At 36.5% G+C, this 20,758-nt stretch overlaps 1 protein-coding gene across 1 annotated transcript in view; it reads right to left on the bottom strand.

Moving 5' to 3' along the window:
* cog2 (component of oligomeric golgi complex 2) overlaps nucleotides 1-20,758 on the bottom strand; it is a 65,631-nt gene that overhangs the window by 37,165 nt on the left and 7,708 nt on the right. Inside the window, exons 3-10 of the mRNA XM_039749791.1 lie at nucleotides 16,719-16,822; nucleotides 7,894-8,002; nucleotides 6,690-6,869; nucleotides 5,902-6,026; nucleotides 4,657-4,783; nucleotides 4,128-4,267; nucleotides 2,530-2,591; nucleotides 2,131-2,282 (exon numbers count right to left, since the gene is read on the bottom strand). Of these exons, the coding sequence (XP_039605725.1) occupies nucleotides 2,131-2,282; nucleotides 2,530-2,591; nucleotides 4,128-4,267; nucleotides 4,657-4,783; nucleotides 5,902-6,026; nucleotides 6,690-6,869; nucleotides 7,894-8,002; nucleotides 16,719-16,822 (999 nt within the window). The remainder of the gene's footprint in view (nucleotides 1-2,130; nucleotides 2,283-2,529; nucleotides 2,592-4,127; nucleotides 4,268-4,656; nucleotides 4,784-5,901; nucleotides 6,027-6,689; nucleotides 6,870-7,893; nucleotides 8,003-16,718; nucleotides 16,823-20,758) is intronic.

The following is a 20,758-nucleotide window of genomic DNA, read 5'->3' as shown; positions in this document are numbered from 1 at the left end:
AAAACTCATACCAAACTTATCCATTAACAGTGATAAACAGCCAAGTTAGATCTGCAATCAAATTTTTATTGAGGAGAACAAGTTAAAAAAAAATAGAATGAAAAAACAAAGAAAATAGGATGCATGCAATAAAAGAATGTGATTGATAGTAATTGGATTAAGGATACCTGGACAAAGTATATGGAGAAATGGCTTAAATGAGAAATATGAATTGAATAATATGTGATATGAGCAAACAGGACAGATGTGTGTGTGTTTTGAAAGAGCAGGCAGAAAAACTGCTCAAAAAGATGAAGATGAGTAATGTGGTGGGTCCAACCGAAATAGTATCAGAAATGCTGAAGGCAGAGGAAGGTTCTAGAGTTAAATGGTTGACAGACCTGTGCAACAAGAATGGGTGAGAAGGGAGAATTCCTTTGCATTCCAAAAAGAAAAAAATACTTATTCCAGTGTACAAAAAAACGGATAATTCATTGCAGTTGTGGAGTCATCAACTTTTTGAAGGAGGTAATGAAGGTTGTTAAAGAGCTAGGGGAAAGAATCACGAATCAGGGGAAAGTGTGCCAAATGCAGTTTGGTTTCATGCCTGGGAAAGACAACATAAACAGCATGCAGTATGAAACCTCTCTTACCAGGTAAATGCAGAAAAATATTTGGCAAACTGAAAGTAGCTGACAGGGTGTCAAGAGAAGTAGTGACAAGGACACTGAAAATGGTTATGTAAAGACCACTGGTTATTGTCTGTTGTGATGCCAATGTATGAGGAAGCATGTGAACAGTGCTCAGATTTGCAGATGGAGGCAGTGAAAATTTTGAAGTGAAAATAGGGCTACCACCATTATTTCCACTGCTTTCTGTAATGTGGGCAAAGACAGCGACCAGAGAAGTGAATTAAAGTTAGAAATGGGAGCTCTTCTGTGTTGATGGTCTCCTATTGATGTCAAAACCTAAAGCGGTATTTAAAGTCATGACACCGAAATGAAAATCTGGTATAGAAATCTAAAAAGGGCTAAAAGTAAATGCAGGACATACCAAGGTAACAGCTGAAGGCAATGGCACCGGATACGTGGAAGACTGGGGCATGTGTAGCAAATTTGTTGGGAGAAACTTAATCCAATACAATGGCTGTCAGATGCATGAAAGATATAATGATGAGGAGAGAAGTCTGCAGGTGGCACATATAAACTTTGTAGAAAGCGTGTGACAAAAGAACAGAATGCCGATGTAGTAAGTGTAAATCTAGTTATTGCCAACAGAGTGTTTGTGGATATGATAGAGAAGTTCTGTAAACTAGGTGAAATGCTACATGCAGATGGAGGTGCAGGTACAACAGTGACAGCCAGGGTAAAAGGAACATGGAAGAAACTCCAGTAGCTGTTTCCCATTCTGACTTCTAAATAAACGTCTGTCATTGAAAGGGAAAGTTTATAAAAGCTGTTTGAGACATAGTATGCATTGTATGAATGATATGTGACTGATAATAGAGGAACATGGAACAAAGCTGGAAAGAATAGAGATGATAATTACGAAAGTTGATGGCAGAAACCAACTAACTGTATCTTCAAAACATTCCAGCTGCTTTGAATTAGATATGCTTTAGCAATAACCAACATTAGTCATTTCATTCATGTATTCATTTTTGACCTTGCCTATCTAATCCTGTGTTAAAGGGAGCTGTTATGTATTGCAGCAGCAGCAGTGGGCAGAATGTGGAAGCCAAACTTGGGCAGGGGACCAATACCTTGGAAACACTTGCTTGGGGACAATTTATGTACTGAACATGGGAGGAAATCCGACACACCTCAAGAAAACCCCATGTCAACAGAGTGAGAACATTTTGGAATTCAAACTCCGTACTCTGGCATTGTTGAGGCACCAGCACCCTTCATTACCGTATTCTTTTATTGATTTCTAAATCTTTTAATAAATGTTAGGTACTTGAGTTTTATCCTTTTTCATGGAAACACCTCCTTCATTCCATTATGGGATACACTTATAAGATGATAATTTGGTTACAGTTAACATTTTCAAGATGTGCCAGCTATATAGCAAGATACTGCATAGTAATTTATTTGAGAAATGACTGCTTAATAGACTTTGTGCTTAAAGGAATTTAAAAACGAATCTTACCTCACTTAGAAACTTTGAATATCTTGACAACAGTTGTAAAGTTAACTTCCAGAAGCGATGTGCCAAAAGTGGCAAATAAATATTCTCAGACCAGCATTTACTCAGGTTATTCCATAAAACATGCGTAGCCAACAGTCGATAAGCACTTCCAGCTGCATGAACAGGAAGGTAGAGACTGTTACTTTTCAGAAGGGGAAAAAAAAAATTTGTCCAAACTAAGTATTTTACTGGATTCTATATGACAAAATAAAAAAAAATCCCACATGCCTTTACAGCCTTAATGGAAATGAGGTCTTCAACTCAAACAACACTGGCTATTATCTCACTTTAAGATTATCTGAACACACTGGCCATGTCTGCATTTTTTAATGTAAAAACCAAAAAACACAAAAAAATTACCTGGTGCTTCACATAAATTATCTGACAAAGCCGCCTCCACATTTCCAGCAATTTCTTTAAATCTGTTGAAATATTTAAAAAAAAAACTATTTAATATCTCTTAATGGTTAGAGATCTGAATTTTAGTTTAGTTAAACTCGTTTATGTTTCTTCTGATGCTCCATTGCTTGCAAATACATTCATTGGCTACTTTATCAGGTACACTTTACTAGTACTGAGCTGGAGCCCCTTTCGCCTTCAGAACTGCAGTAATTTTTTATGCATAGATTCAGCTAGGTGCTGGAAACATTCCTCAGGGATTTTGGTCCATATTGACATAAACCAACACACAGCTGCTGCAGATTTGTCAGCTGTTTGTCCATGGCGTATCTCCCATTCAACCACATCCTAAAGATGCTCTGTTGGATTGAGATCTGGTGACTGTGAAGGCCATTTGAGCACAGTGAACTAATTGTCATGTTCAAGAAACCAGTTTTGAGCTTTGTGACATGGTGCGGTATTCTGGTGGAGGTGGTCATCAGAAGAGGGCTACAGTGCAGTCATAAAGGGATGGACATAGTCAGCAACAATACTCAGGTAGGCTGTGGCATTTAAACAATTCTCAATTGGTATACTTAAAGGCCCAATGTGGGCCAAGAAAATATCCCACATACCATTACATACATACTCAGAAAATCAAATTCACTTAAATCGCCTTTCTTCCCCATTCTGATGCTTGGTTTGCACTTCAGTGTCAGGTTTGATAGGAGAGCATGCACTGGTACAGCACGCTGCTGCACCAACTACACAACGAAACAGCTTGGGATCCTTGTTGGCAACCCCCCAGGCAGACACACGGTTCAGTCCCACTGCCTAAAAATGACCATCAATCTTCCACAGCCTGGTCCTATGAGGGCGTCCACTTGGCCTGGTCCAGGTGCTCAGGTCCTTAACAATGAGAATCCTGTAAGCTGGATCACCCTCTGGGAATCACGCCAAATGATGTGGACGCGCCCTCACAATGCAGGTAATGTGCCTCATTCAGTAACCAAGAAGAACAGCTCTTTCAAAAAAAGTCAAACCAGCGGTACCCAAGAATTCTCCAAAGAGACACCGTACCGAAGGAGTCCAGTCTTAGTCTTAGGACACTGGATGGTGTCCGTGTCTCACTACCACATAGGAAAACAGGAAGCACTAGGACTCTAAAGACTTGGACCTTCATCCTTTTGCAAAGATATCGGGGGCACCACACACACACGTCTTTCCAGCAACCTCATGACCCCCCCATTACCAATAGGTGAGCGTAATAAAGTGGCCAAGTGGCCAGTGAGTGTATAAGCCACTGCAGTAATTTCTTTTTTACATTTTATAAATACAGCTTCACTTAATAACACATATGTTAATGGTAAATGAATGTAAGAAACATATAAAGTAACATCAGCTTAAAAAAAATACTAAAATTATCTTTTAAAGTCAAAATATTAATTTTATAGTCTTCTCTTTTCTCTCTTTTTAGAAGATAAAAACATAAAATTTTTACTGTTTCTACCAATATTTTCAGGAATTATCAACATTCTTTTGATTCATAACATTCTTAAAATTTTATTCTATTAACTAACCTGAGTTGGAAATAAACTGGCAAATTCCATTTGTTGTGAAAGCTCTTGTAAGACTGGTGCATTCTGAGCCTCCTTACACTGGCCTGAGAACCACACTGGCGTTCAAATTTTCTCACAAACTCCATACTTATAGAGTATTTCTAGGTTGGATGCACAGAGGACACATTAGTGAACTCCCAAGAACAACTGGTCATAACACATTCAATACAATAAAGGCAAACACCCCTTTAGTAGATTTGTAATTATTTGTAGGTGGATTTCAAACAATGTTATATTTTGTTATTTTTATACACCGTACATAGCAATTGACTGAATACACTGTTCAGAGTACACTTAATTCTAACTTCACTGTCTAAATACTCAAAATACACAACATAACAAATTTCCAGGAAACTAAAATCCTTAAGGAATATTAAAGTGTTATAGTAGAGATTTCTCAAATTCCCTATGTATGCAACTTTAAAAACAAATGACTGTTTAATAAAGCCCAAGTTAGGGATCAAGCTAGTAAAAACTTTAGGTAAATCACCTCATGGAATGCATCTGGGTTGCCAGGGTTAAAGATTGATGGCAGTTTCTCTTCAATGCCTCGTACCATCTCTGGCCAAACAGAATTGACCAAAAAGTCATAGCCTGGTACAGTATCTGCTCTGTCACTACAAAAAAGAAAATTGTTGCAGAAATGAAAGCATTAGAAAACAAGAGAAAAGTAACATTTTTTATTACAATAAAATCTGAATATTTAAGAGCAAAGACAAGTGCAGATAACAAAACAATGCGTAAAAATGATGAAAAAAATAGTAGAAAATAGAGAAAAACAGAAACATCTGAAAATGGCTCGATGTTGGCATTGAGTCTGCACTTCCTATTTTAGGGTATTTCACTAAAAACTCAATATTCATAAGGAAAGTGACATTTCATGTGGTATAGGTAATGGTAAATTAAAGACTTCAATAAACATCTTTTATTTAAGTATGACATTGTTTTGTTCACATGAACCCTAATGAGGCAACTATACTAACATTTATTGACATTGACATCAATGAATGATCATTACTCAAACTGAACTGAAGCTGATCAATACTGGTCTCCGAATAGCCACACTAAAAAGTAAGATGGTTGTGAACTTTACACATTTTTATAATTACTAATCCAGGAAATTAGATCTATCTATCTAAAAAGTGTTAAAATAAATTTGACAAAGAAATACAGAGTGTTGACAAGTACTTCTAACACAGTGTATGCATCTGTCATTTTCCAACCCACTATACCCTAACACATGGAGGTCTGCTGGAGCTGAAATGCTCTTATAATATGGACTGCATTTGAAATGTATTTATACATATTCTCTAATCAATGTGTTTCTGCAGTCTAGCCTATGTGTTCATGTCAATAAATTTCACGTAATTTTTAATGCAACATTTTATAAATGAGTTGTTAGAAAAAACACTTCACTATTACAATGAATCTACTTCGGTTTCATTTTTCAAAAAAGCAAACAAAATTGCAAGGTGGTTTGAAAAACAGCAGAATAAGATAAACTAATGAAATTATGGGTAGAATCTTCAAGGCTAACAGAGTATAACAGATATAACAAATGAAAGTACACTACTGTTGAATCAGTCAAGGAATAAATGGGTGGAAAAGAGATGAATAACATTAATATCATATCAATGAAATCTGGCATAGGACTAGCAGTGATAAGAGTTATTCAGGGGAGGTTAGAATATGAATTTAGAAAGCAAAAAAGGAGTTTAAAACAAACAATGCATACCTTGCAATTGCTCCACTTGTTACTTCACGAAGCAGACGACAATGATGTGGAACAAACTCCAGCAGCCTTCCATACATTATTTGAAGTCCATTAGGGTGGGATTGAACATATTGTTCAACTACCACCTATAAAAACCACAAAAAATACACAAATACATTACAGTAATCAATAATCTATTATAAGTCTTTGCAGTAACATTCTATTCTTCATTTCACATAGCTTAATTCTCTAAAGCCCAAAATACTCCTGTGAATAAGAGGAAAGGTAGGTCTTCAGTTCAAATTTAATGTCCCAGATACACACAAGAGAATTTTCCAAAAATGGTTTATTTAACAATATTTTACCAAAAATACTAGGACTTCACATGTTCTAAGCATACAACTTGATATCTGACATATGGATTTGGTGACAAATAAATGTTTTACATGGGCGTTTGATGTTTGCGGTTTGTTCAGTGTTGGACCCAACTGAAGTCTATTTTGTCATATTGTTACTAAACGAAAGAAAGAACAGTTGTCTTCACTAGCTAGAAATAAGCAATACACTGCAATACACTATACTGTACACAATATACTGTGGGATTCAGATTTAAGCATAGATTTTTTTCTCAACATTTCTGGATGTACGGTTGTCAGATACTCTAAATTATGTCATCTTCTTATATGTTTACACTAACTGTGTTTGACAACTGAATTCTGTTGGGATACCTTGTTTTGAAGCACACAAATACACCCCTATATCATTGGTTTTAGATACAAACCATTGCATATAAATGATCAATACCTTACCTCATCTACATAAGGCTTGACAAGTACTTGGCCAACTAGAGCCTCTGCATCACGTGTTTTATCAATTGTTGCATATGTTCGTAAACAGTGTCGCACAATATCCACATTTGCTGTTTGCAATCCTTTTAAAAGTAGTTCTTCCAGGGATTGCTGAAGCATAGCAGTAATGCTAGCTATTCTCTGTGAAAACAGAAAGCATATAAGAGGCAAACACTGAAAAGGACATTAGTATAGGGAAGAACACACTCATGACAGAACTACAATTAAATCATGCTACTTTAGATTCATCAATTAACCAAGAGAGTCCAACTTTGAGATATATAGGAAACTCTTCCAATTGACCAACATACCAATAGTGTAATAAAGGCAATTACAATTTGTTTGTCCTTCTCCACTTTAAGCCCATCTGGAAGTACACCAAACACAGCTGTTAATGGCTTAGGAGGGATTGTGACACCAAGGCTGTCTGATAGGCATTTAAAAATTTTGGTCCAGAATGATGTTAATTTGGAGCCAGTCCAGAACATGTGGCCTAGTGAGGCTGTAACTTGATTGCAACGTTCGCAGGTTGTATCTTACCCTGGAAACATTTTAGACAATTTTAAGCGAGACAGATATGCTCGATATATAATTTTGAGCTGTGGATTCTCTGCATTGCTACCTTCCACTCCTTTTCTACGATATTAAGTGAGAGATTCTTTTCCCACTGTCCTCTTGGATATTTGAAAGGGAGGGACTATAAAATGGTTTTATATATTGCAGAAATCCAGTCTGAGTTCTCAAGACTGATCAATATTTTTTCTGGCATAGAGGTAGGTGGCAATTGAGTACAATTGGGCAGGTTCTGTTTGCAACTCAAACTCAAGGCAAATTTATTCTCACACCAAATGTTCCTTAATTAGGGCCAATCTACAGTCCCCAATAAACTTAAATAGCTTGCATTTGGAATATGGGAGGAAAACCAGAATAACTTAATTCAATCTCCATAGAATGTGTGAACCAGCAGCACTGACCATTGTGCAAATGTGCTATTATTCTCTAATATTATAAGATGAAAGATTTGTGTGATTAGTTGTGCTTACCTCTGAGCAAGATCAAATGAAATTTTATAAAATGACTGAATCAGAGAAAGTATCTCAGATCAAAAACATGATGAATAACACACAAAGTTAATAGAAAACGGTTTAAAAGGAACCCTACTTACTGGCCTCATTTTATCCAGAAGTGGCATGCCTTTACTATGAACAGCATGAAACTGAAGTTGATTAAATTCTGTTGCAATCCTTTCTAAAATCTGTCCAGCAAGGTTAGGACTACAAAAAGATATATAACACACAATTAAAAAAAGTTTGAAATGCAAAAAACAATTATTGAATTCATTCTAAATGTTAACAACTCATTGCATATATTTTTAAAATTTCCTAAAAACCCACTTTAATTTTTTTTCACAGCTGCATTTTAGTTCTGCCCTTAATAATCTAGATAAGGCTTTATATAAAATCATTTCTCAACTGAGACCCTCCACCTGTGTCCTTGACCCAATACCAACAAGTTTTTTCAAAGAAGTATCAGGCGTGCTAATTGATAGTATTCTTGACATAGTAAACTCGTCATTAGATACGGGGGTCTTCCCAGACTGTCTTAAGACAGTTAAACCCCTGCTCAAGAAAAATAATCTTGACCCCTCTGCTCTTGAAAATTTTAGACCCATTTCTAACCTGCCTTTCTTAAGTAAAATTCTAGAGAAGGCAGTCATTTTGCAATTAAATGACCACCTCACTAAGCATGCTATTCTTGATAAGTTTCAGTCAGGTTTTAGAACAAATCACAGCACAGAAAATGCACTCGTTAAAGTAGTAAATGACTTGCGGGTAAACCCAAAAAGAGGCCATTTATCTGTTCTCATCCTCTTAGATCTGAGTGCCGCATTTGATACCACTGATCGCAATATTCTTAGAAATCGCTTTAGTCAATGGGTGGGCCTCTCTGGCATAGTCTGAAATTGGTTTGAATCCTACCTGGCAGGTAGAAAATTCTTTGTTAGTTGTGGTAATTATAACTCAAAGACACATAATATTCTATATGGTGTTCCACAAGACTCTATCCTGGGTGCGCTGCGCTTTTCGATTTACATGCTTCCGTTAGGTCAGATTATCTCAGGGCACAACGTGAGCTACCACAGCTATGCTGATGACATGCAGCTGTATTTGTCAATAGCCCCGGATGACCTCAACTCTGTTGTTTCACGAACACAATGTCTTACTTGTGTTTCTAAATGGATGAATAGTAATTTTCTCAAGCTAAATAAAGAGAAAACAGAAATTTTAGTGATTAGCAATAATGGATATAATGAAGTTATTAGAAATAAACTTGATGCATTAGGATTAAAAGTCAAGACGGAGGAAAAGAATTTAGGGGGAACTGTTGACTGTGACCCGAATTTTAAAATCGAATATTAATCAGATCACTAGGACAGCATTTTTTCAGTTAAGAAATATAGCAAAAGTTAGACCTCTTATATCATTGAAAGATGCTGAGAAATTAGTTCACGCTTTTGTTTTCAGTCGACTAGATTACTGTAACGCACTCCTCTCAGGACTACCCAAAATAGACATAAATCGTTTGCAACTAGTGCAGAATGTAGCTGCTAGAATCCTAACATAGGAAAAGAAAATCCGAGCACATTTCTCCAGTTTTGATGTCACTACACTGGTTACCTGTGTCATTCAGAATTGATTTTAATATACTGTTTATGGTTTACAAAGCCTTAAATAATCTCGCTCTATCTTATATATAGGAATGTCTGACACTTTATATTCCAATTCGTAACCCTAGATCTTCAAATGAGAGTCTGCTTAGAATTCCAAGAGCTAAACTTAAAAGAAGCGGTGAGGCAGCCTTCTGCTGTTATGCACCTAAAATCTGGAATAGCCTGCCAATAGGAATTTGCCAGGCTAATACAGTGGAGCACTTTAAAAAAAAAATGCTAAAAACACACTACTTTAACATGGCATTCTCATAACTTCATTTTAGTTTAATCCTGATGCTCTATACATTGGTGTGAAAAACTATTTGCCCCCTTCCTGATTTCTTATTCTTTTGCATGTTTGTCACACAAAATGTTTCTGATCATCAAACACATTTAACCATTTGTCAAATATAACACAAGTAAACACAAAATGCAGTTTTTAAATGATGGTTTTTATTATTTAAGGAGAAAAAAAATCCAAACCTACATGGTCCTGTGTGAAAAAGTAATTGCCCCCTGAACCTAATAACTGGTTGGGCCACAATTAGCAGCAATTTGCAGTTATATTTGACTAATGGTTAAATGTGTTTGATGATCAGAAACATTTTGTGTGACAAACATGCAAAAGAATAAGAAATCAGGAAGGGGGCAAATAGTTTTTCACACCACTGTATATTCAATTAATTATCATTACTATTTATGGTGGCTCCAAAATCCGTACTAACCCCTACTCTTCTGTTCTTTTCCTGGTTTTCTGTGGTGGTAACCTGCGCCAGCACCACCTAATCAAAGCACCATGTTGTTCCTACATTGATGGATTAAAGGCCAGAAGTCCACATGACCATCATCATCAAGTCCTTCCACGAGAACCCTAAATACAATGAGGACTGATCATTTATGTTGGGTAGAATGCCCAGAGGGGGCTGGGTGGTCTCATGGTCTGGAACCCCTGCAGATTTTATTTTTCTCCAGCTGTTTGGAGTTTTTTTGTTTTTTCTGTCCTCCCTGGCCATCGGACCTTACTTTTATTCTATGTTAATGAATTTTGTCTTTTTTTAATTGTTTCTTTGTCTTTCTTCTTTTTCTTCATCATGTAAAGCACTTTGAGCTATATTATTTGTATGAAAATGTGCTATATAAATAAATGTTGTTGTTGTTGATTATCATACTCTTCAATGAACCAAAAATCTTTATTAATCTTTAAAATTTTCAGTTTTCTTTACTGGCTCCTCACCACCATTTTATCAAAGTCCCGCACAGCCTGATGTCTGAATGAAACCAGATACCCCAACCTGCCAAAAAACCCACTAAGGCAAAGCCTTTAAAAACAATACGTAGACAATTTCTGTTAGTCAGAATGCCTAGTGGGGTCTGGGGTGTCTTTTTGGGCTGCAGATTGTTTTTGTTTCCAGTTTATGTAGAGCTTTTTTTCCCTCTGTCCACCCTGGCAAACTGACCTTAACATCAGACTGTCATTTAGAGACTTAAAAACAATTCTATATAATTTAGGGAGTCTCTTATTTATAGATCTTATTATATATCTTAAATATAAATATAGATCTTATTTAGAGATTTATAGATATAGTATGTGTGAATTATTTATTTTGTATACTGCTTATTTATCATTTTTGTTATATCATTTTGTTTATTTTTCTATGTAAGTACTTCCTTGACATCTTGTAAATCACTTTGAGCTATTTAATTTGTATGAAAATGTGATATAGAAATAAAAGTTGTTGTAAAACACTAATGAAAATCCACATTCTAAAGCAGGCATCACCAAATGGCGGACTCGTCCAGATCCGACCGAGTGGTGGTTCTGTCCGACCGTGACCAGTCTGGTAAATTCACGACATTAAATAATTTTCATGGAGCATTATTTTGGACGGTCGTGGCAATTGATAGCAGGCGCTGCTACTCCAGTTAATATGACAATAGCTTCACCAGTTGAGCCAATAAAATCGTTAGTTTACAACAGCAGAGAGGAAGAGGGTTAAGTTAAGAGACAACATGGCTTGCTCCAAAAGGCGGAAAGTAGATGATGAAAATCGTTGTTTTAAAGATGAATGGACGGAGAAATATATGTTCATTCTTCCGGCGAGCAGTTCAAAACCGGTGTGCCTCATATGCTCCGAAAACGTGGCATTAATTAAAAGCGGCAACGTGAAGCGCCACTACTAAACAAAGCACAGCTCTTTTGAGCAAAGTTATCCCCTGAAGTCCGAGCTGAGGGCACGCAAATAACCGAACTGCAAACCCAGTATGACAGATCTACCCGACTCATCACACATACATTTACAACCCAGCAACGTGCAAACGAATGTTCCTTAAAAGTAGCGTGTATTTTGGGGCAACATAAAAACTTTTAGTGATGGGACAGTTGTGAAGGAGTGCTTAAACGCCGCTGTTGAGACATTATTTGAGGGAAAACAAAATGACGAGATGCTAAAAAATCAAACAAATCCCGATGTCAGCTACAACAGCAACAATAAAGTCAGAAATATTTTTCTTTTCCTTGAAAAGTAAGCCCTCAATTGTTTTTAGGCTGGGATCTCCATTTTAAGAACAAAGAAGAGAAAATGTTAAGTTAATGCTATGTTTGCACTTTTTAGTTATTGTTTTCTGAGTTGACTTTTTACTTGAAGTGTAGGCCTTCAATTCTTCAGGTTGGGACCTCTTTAATTTAAGAGAAAAGGAGTTATTCCACTCTGTTTGCACTTTTTAAAATTTATTTTATTATGTTTCTGTTCTTTAATCTAAAAGGCCTTGGAATTTATTTGCTATAAGGGAAGGCTACTACAAGACACAAGATGGAGTTTGGTTCGGACCTTCTACTTGGACGAAATTTAATAACTGGACCTCAGTGACTTTTAATTGAATACCCTGGTCTAAAGAATACTCATATTTTTGCTTAGATATTTAGGGGAAAAATGAGGTCACTGCATACTACACGCATTGATGAGGCAGAACGTATGTATGCAACAGCATGCTAAGCACAACATTTATATTTAAAGAGAAATACTGTATTCAAACTTTCCACATTTAATTTGTATCAGACCCGATTTATAATTATAGTATTCAGACACTATGATGCCCGGATTGCCTACACCTGGCATACTCTACTCCTTGAACCCGGGCATCAACAATCGTGAAAAGAGTGACTAGGGCAATAAGGACACAAACAAGATTGGTTCATCCAAAATTGCTTAATGCAGTATTTATTCAAATAAGAATGGCCAATAAATAAATATGTTGCAGTGCAATTCTTTCATAAATAAATAAATCAATAAAAACAGTGAAGTGTACAAGATAAACCCAGAAACAAATAACCCATCCATATAGTTAATACAGGCAGTCCCCAGGTTACATACTGAGATAGGGACTGTAGGTTTGTTCTTAAGTTGAATTTGTAAGTAAGTCGGAACAGGAACATTATTTTAATAAATGCTATTGTTGACCGACTATAACCAAGTGCTCTGCCAATGAATGATGGAGTTTCACCGCTCTCTGACCTTTTTATTATTTCTACTTTATTTTCCATGGTGATTGTTTTTCTCTTCTTTACTGTATCATCAGCACTTGCATCAGATTTGTGTTTCAGAGAAATTGTTTAAGGGTGAAGACAAAAGGTTAAGATGAGCTCTTCTGCATAGCACTGTTCACGCTATTGCAGCAGAAAGGCACCCTCATCAGCACATCTGATGTACTGGTGAGAGACAACTTCCTGCTATGTACGTAACAGTACAAGCAGGCTTGCTATTGAGAATGAATGGGGGCAGCGAGGGGCGATTCATCATTTTCCCACCACAAAGTCACCTCCACTAGCAAACAGTATGCTGCCTGCAGCGTCTGCCCACCAAGAACGAACTGGTTGCTGCCAAAGGCGGGTAGTGAATTGCTCACCACTGCCCCCATTCAACAGGCAGCCACCCGAGGCACACTATACAATGCTGCCCCCCACCACCCCATTCACCCTCAATGGCCTTCGCTCAGCCCCGGTCACCCACCAAGAACGAATGGGGCGGTCAGGAGCAGCAGCTGCAGCAGCATGCTGGACAGGCAGCGAACGACCCCATCAAGCCTCCGTCCTACGCACGAGCGGTAGCTGTGGCCCCAGCAACTATGGATCCTGGGTCACCACTTGCTGTTCACCCAGCCACACAATGAGAATGAATGGGGTGCGGATCCTACTGCCCCATTCATCAACTGGAGCCACTCGAGGGACACTACACTGCGCTGAGCAGCAAATCGCCTCCAGCCACCCGCTTGCAGTGTTTCCAGGCCAAGATGACAGAGCGGCAGTTACTGAGGAGCCTCGCGCCCTGTCCACCAGACAGATGAAGGAGCAGCTGTGGCCCCGTCCGTAAGTCGTATATTCGTAACTTGGGGACTACCTTTACTAGGAATAAAACAACAAACAGGATCATCTTCATTCATTACAACCCAGTGCTTCATCACTTGTCTCCCCCTGCTCACTCACAAGGGTTTATTCAGCAGGGTGAGACTCCAGTCAACTGCAGTCAGCCTTCTCTTGACTCCTGAACCAACCATCATCCTTTGCCATCTGTCAGGAGCAACACAAAGTCTGGCTCCCAAATCTGTAGACCTCTGAGAGCCCATCATCTCTTACGCTCCAACTGTTCAGCACTGTTGATCTCCCTGGGTGTGCCGTTCCCCATTGGACTTCCCCCACAGCACTGGTCTGAATACCCAATCAAACTTTTATGTCGGTTTCTCATCCTTCGAAATTTCCAGTCTCTCACTTACTCACATCTCCAGTGAGTGCAGGAGCACTAAACAACCTTTACCAGTTAGACAATTTCCTCATTAACCACTTCATGACCACAGAGCTTTACAGCCTTTAATTACAAATATAAAACACAAAATGCATTGATTGCACACAAATTTATTCCCATCAAGTCAGTATTTAGTAGAGGCACATTAGAATGCAGTTACAGCCATGTCTCAGTGTGGATTGGTCTCTATCAGCATTGCACATCTGGGCACAGCAATTTTTCCCCTTGTAAAACTGCTCAAGCTCTTGCAGGCTGCATGGGAAATGTGACTGAACAGTGTTTTTCCAAGCCCAGCAACAAATTCTCAATAGGTTTGAGGTCTGAACTCTGAGTGGACTACTCCAGAATATTAACATCGATTATAAATCATTTCTGTGTGGTTTTCGCTTTATGCTTGGGGCTGTTGTCTTGCTGGAATACATACTGTATTTTCTGCCAAGCAGCAGGCTTCTGGCAGATTGAATTAGGTTTTTCTCCAGGATTTCATCGTATTTTGTGGCATTAATGTTTCATTCTGCCCTCTCAAGCCTTAAAGGTCTACTGGTTAGATGACCAAAAAGTTCAATTTTGGTCTTAGACCATAGAGACATCTTATAACTGAATTCACCATCTCCTATGTGTCTTTATGAAAACTCTAAAAAAAGATGTCATGTGCATTCATTTTATTATTATTATTATTATTTTTTTTTTTATAGTGGTTTAGTTTTTTTGCCACTCCTTTATAAAGCTGTGGCTGATGAAGCCAAGCTTAAACATTGTAGCTTGTAACTCCTTCACAGTTATCATTGGTCTCTTGCTAGTTTCACTCAGCTTTTGTGACAATATGCTCTAGGCAGATTTATAGATGCACCACTCTTCATCTCTTATTGACTGCTTTAACTGGGCTTCAAGGGTAATTCAGTAACTTGGATTATTTTCTTCCATCGCCCGACTGCTTTTCAACCACCTTTCATGAAGTTGCTTAGAATGTTCTTTTGTCTTCACTATGTACTATAGGTAAGGCTGCAATGCTCACTGACAAGAAGCTGTACCTTCTAGACACAGGTGTATTTGTAATACAATCAGCCAAAACTCATTGCCCACAGACAGAAGATCTACACTGAACTAATCTGACTTCTGAAAAAAACTGGCTATACCACTGATGATTTAGGTGTGTAACATTAATGGGGCGAATGCTTTTGCAATTTATTATTTTGTGTTTTATATTTGGAATTCATTTATACCACTTTGCAGAGATCTCTTTTCACTTTTTTTCTGTTGATCAGTTTCAAAAAGAAATCAAATTCACTATGAATCAATGATGCTGAACAATAAAATCTGAAAAGTTACAAGGGGGTATATGCTGGTTCTGACTCTTATAAACTTGAATTTATTCAGGAAATTGTACCCGCACTTCCTGTATTCTTTAGTATTGACAAGCTAAAATGCATTAATAAAGGTCCTCAACTTACAGATGACACTAGTGATATATGGTTGCTTATAAGTAAACACATGCATTGCTTACATACACAAACACATTTTTGGATAAATTCAGCTATGATTGTTTAATACTCTTCCAAACTAGGAATCATTAAAAAAATTACAGTTAACAAAATCAAAACAGTTTTTACTGGCTCTGCATAGTCTGTGCTTGTAAACTGAAATTAGGCAATTGGACTGTCTAAGGCAGTGCTTTACAACCTTGGTATCAAAACATGGCTTGAACAGCAATGCAAAGGCAATTCTCCAAATTTCTGGTTACCACATAATTATTTGTTTTAAATTTTCAAATTGACTTTTGCCTTTATAAAACAAAAAAAAAAAACCACACAACACAACTTGAACAGGTCTATCTTATTAACCACGAATCAGGATTCAAATGCTCACAATTAAAATAATCATATATTCAAACAATAATGATAGATTCTCTGTCACATTAATCCCAAAGACAATATCAGCACTTAATTGAATATATTCTGAAGCTGCACAGTGGTATTCTTGTTCTGAAATAAAGTCTGCCATTTCCTGTGTATCCTCACTCTTAACTTGACTTCACTTTTTTTTTTACAGCAACTAATCTGAACCAGAAAAGAGACTTTCTGCTAGATACAAATGCTGCTAGGCTGTGGTGGACATCTAAATGGAAACACCCAGATGCACCTGCAATCTATCATGGACAGAAAACTCCTTTTCTAACCTTATTTAAAGAAATTTCCAATAAGATGTCTTACAGCAAGCAATTTAATCACTACACATGCATCACTACAAGAATTTTAAAAACTTAAGACGAATTATTACTTGCTTCATATATTTGCATGACACTACAGCTAATTTTGTATCAGGAATTATATTTCCCCATTTTCTTTTCCATTCATTACTTACACAATTTATTTAAAAAACACTGATATTTTCCATTTAGACAATACAATCATTTATAATAATCAGGTACTGTGGTTTTAAATATGGAAAAAACTTTAAAATAATTAAAACAAAAAAAACATCTACCTATTTATTTCCAGAGACGATGTTTCTTTGGATGCTTGAGAATGCAGAATCTTTTCGATTTTCTCAACAGATCTCACAACTTGGATCAATCTTAAGATGCAAATCTGGGGTAAAGAAAATTGTGAGAAAAAAAGAAAACAAAAGCAAAGTTGATGTTAATTTTATTATAGTTTTTTACAATTATATAAAATGTCAAAAAAGATTAAATATGTATTTTCAAATGTAAAACCATTTACAGGAATGTTCATTCTTTATCACTAATACAGTCGCTATAGCTTGCAATGACAAAGGTTTATACAAGAAAATGCAGTGTAATTGTTACAATAACTAGCTGTTCAATAACCTGTGAACAGAAAATGTGAATGGCCTTTACTGCTTGTCAGAAGGGAGAACTGAGAGAAGTGACTGAGCAGGGTAGCAGAGGTCTTTAACAGTACTCTTTGCCTTTTAAAGCAGTATGTATTACTATATGTTTGGAACATCACACAGCTGACTGCAAGTAATATTCTGCACCTACTTCACCAAGCTGTGAAGTGCTTTTACAAGCTGCATCTCTAATGTGATTTAAACTTCATCTATACCTGAATCGGCTGAACATCTATTATAGGATTGAATGAGAAGAGTTTGAGTACAGTCACATGAAAGATCAAATCAAATCAATTTTTTTTCTTTTCCAACATATGTGAACATAATCAGGATTTGTTCATCATTTAAACAGTATATTTAGATAATGGTGATGTTAAGGAATTTAGATTTTTTTCCCCCAATTTATTCAATGATAATGCCACTTTTGGCAGAAATAACCAAGTATTTTCTACTATCCTCTGACATCACTGGAAGAAAGTTTGTCCCACTGATTCATGCAGAATTCTTTTGACTAGGCAATGTCTGAGAAGTGTCTCGCACAAAGAGCCTATTTCAAATCTCCCCACACCATCTTGATGGGATTGATATTCAGACTTTGACATGGCCATTCTTTCTTTTCAGCCAATTCCTGCTAAATGTTGGATTTACTAGTACGTTTATGGTCATTGTCATCTTGCAACATCCACTTGCTGATGTGCATCAACCTTCTGACATGTGGTCTCACATCATCCTCCTCAAACACTCTCTTTTACAACAAAGAATTCAAATTGGATTATATGATGGTCAGCTGCCCAATTACCAAGCTTTACAGTTGGTATCAGGATCTTCTGGTCAAATGGTGTTTTTGGCAAAAAACAAAAACAGCAAATTTGCCTCTTCTGTTCAGATCTCATTGTTTCAGAAGATCTAGTCTTTGGTTAGGTGTTCAATGGCAAACTTCAGTCTTACCTGGATGTAAGAACATCAATGTTTACCACTGGCAGACCTCCCATATAGATCTAATTTGTGCATCCTCTTTCTAATGGTAGACTCAACAATGGCAAGAACTAAACACTGGTCTAATGAAGCAATTCTAGGGTTCTATCTTTCATCATGTTGCGTTCTGTTCTCAGGCTGAATTTGCTGGGTTGGCCTGACCTGAAGAAGCTGGCAGTTGTTTGAAATTCCACTTGTCAATAATCTTCTAGACAGAAGAATCATTGACATCCAAGTGTTTGGAGATCTTTTAAATTCAATCCCGATTTATAGGTATCTACTTGCATAACCCTCTTTTAAAGGCCACAGAGAGCTCTTTCAATTTAGGCATGGTGATAACACACATTTGAACAACAAAGTACACCAAACTAAATATCAGAGGTTTAAGAGACAGGTTCATTTAAGATCCTCTCTAATCACTTTCTAATCATTACCTTATTTGGTGCACCCAAATCTAATTTTGGGCATAAATGTAGGGATAGCAGTACACTTACTTTTTCCATAAGAAAAATTTGCATTTATGTTTATTTAAACATTGAACTAAAAATGTAAATGTGCCATGTCATTTTATTATATCAACATTACCAATATATAAAATTTAAATAAAGATCAAATCTTGAATGTCCAATTATTAAAAAAAATATTTCATGAGGAATACTTACCTTTCTCATTTGAGTTAGACCCTAATATACTGTACACATACATGTAGGCAGCAGTTAAGAGCAATAATTGAATATGTCACAATGGCCTGTATTTCTAAATAGCTTTCAATTCTTATAAATATCATTTTCATGAAACATTACTCTTTTACATACAATACTTATATTTTATTTCTACTAATTATTATTGTTTCAGTCCTTGATTTTCTTTTTTAATATACATTCTCACTTTTGCTTTCATCATTATGAGAAAAGTCTGTGATAAAATTATTTCTTGTGATCTGCCAGGAGATCTCTGAAAAACTCCAACAAACTGAATTATTTATTGAACAAAAATTAAAGTGTTAGCATACCCTGTAATTTGGGAGGCCAAAACTGCTGCTCCACAGATGTAATATAGGACCACAGCTGCTGATCTGCTCAACCATAATAATAGTAATTCTTTACATTTAGGACTTATCAATAGCAGCCTTCCAAACTTGTGCAGGCTCTGGTCTTCTGTCTAGAGAAGATAAAGCCAAACCCTGGAAACACCTCAGCTGTATGATGCATTCAGTTCTGTCTGCTTTAAACGTGAATCTCCTAGGAGTGAATGATTGTGGATAAACAGAATGATTCTATAATACAACCTACATACACAATTATTATTAGTGTTGGTTGTTTTGTCACTGTTAGCTTTGGGGTGCAACTGTGTTTAAGCGCCCTTTCCACAGATTTATTTTCAGCCATGAACTTGGTCTGTGTGTGAAGATAAAGCTCCCTGCTTGACACAGCTTGGATTAAATGATTACATTGTATTCTAAAAAAAGAAACATTATTTTGTACAATTTAAATTATAATTTTTTCACTTTAGAACACAATATGCCACAAAAATACTTTCAATCCAAAATCACTCTTCAATCTTAGCCACGTGCCATATGATAGTGACAGAGATATGGGAAATCCTAAGTGATTAAATGAACAAACACTATCCCAGTAAGCTAAAGATATTCTGCTTTATACATTGTAACTCACAGGATGGTAATTTCATATTCTAAACATAGTGAGTTTCTCATCACCTAAAAATTTAAAATTAATTTCAATCGTCTATGTCCCATTTACCTCCATAAACAAGTCTGTATTTTGAATATTTCCATTTTACTGTCTCACTTCAATTCATATACAGTGCTTAAAAAGGAAATGATAGAGTGTTTTCAAGTTCTAATCAAATGCAACAACAGCCTTTTTGAACACGACTTTCTAATTCAATCCATCTTGGCTGAACAGTGTACAGTGACAGAAATACTACTTGTGCCTCCATTGCCATCCACAACTATTGCTGCCACTTGCACAATTTTAAATAAACACTAGCTGAGCTAATAACAAGATTCAGCATAGTTAAAAAAAAATAATTTAGAAATAAAAATATTTTGACATTATTTTAAACAGTTTTCCTAAAATGCATTATTACTGTTAATTAGTATATTAGGATGGCATACTGAAACAAAAAGTGCATTAAACAAGAAGTACCAGTATTTATATTAATGAAATAAGTAGTGGTTGCTCACCAATTGATATACTATGAAAACAAAGCACTAGGATAAGTGGGCTGAGAGCCGACTCATGGTCATAACAGTTTATTTCAGAGGTCAGTGCTCTCTTGGGTGATTCGCGGCTCATGGTTTGATTTTGCAACTTCTGACCTACAAAGGAAGAAACTAGATAGAGGAGCCTTCTGGCTTTACCTAAAGCCCTGACCTACAAATGATTTTGTTTAGTATTTTCAGAGTCAAATGAATAATTACACCCACAACTGGACTCTCTACTTTTTTTTTTTTAAATTTGATTTTTTTGTGGAGAGAACTCCATTGTAACATGCATTTATTACTGTGATAGCTATATCTGGAGGAGACTTCTCCTGTCTATAGCTACCACGCATTTATACTGTGGGCACTAGGAAATATGATTCAATTAGCATAGGCTAATAGGGAAAATATTTAAAAAATAAGATCAGTTATTAGGCAATGGGAAAACTGCAGAGTCTTGGAAGGACAAGTCCAT

This window comes from Polypterus senegalus, chromosome 3 (assembly GCF_016835505.1).
Source record: "Polypterus senegalus isolate Bchr_013 chromosome 3, ASM1683550v1, whole genome shotgun sequence".
In the NCBI taxonomy this organism is placed as follows: Eukaryota; Metazoa; Chordata; class Cladistia; order Polypteriformes; family Polypteridae; genus Polypterus; species Polypterus senegalus.
Note: the sequence above shows the minus strand (reverse complement) of the source record. Positions and strands in the feature narration are given on the sequence as shown.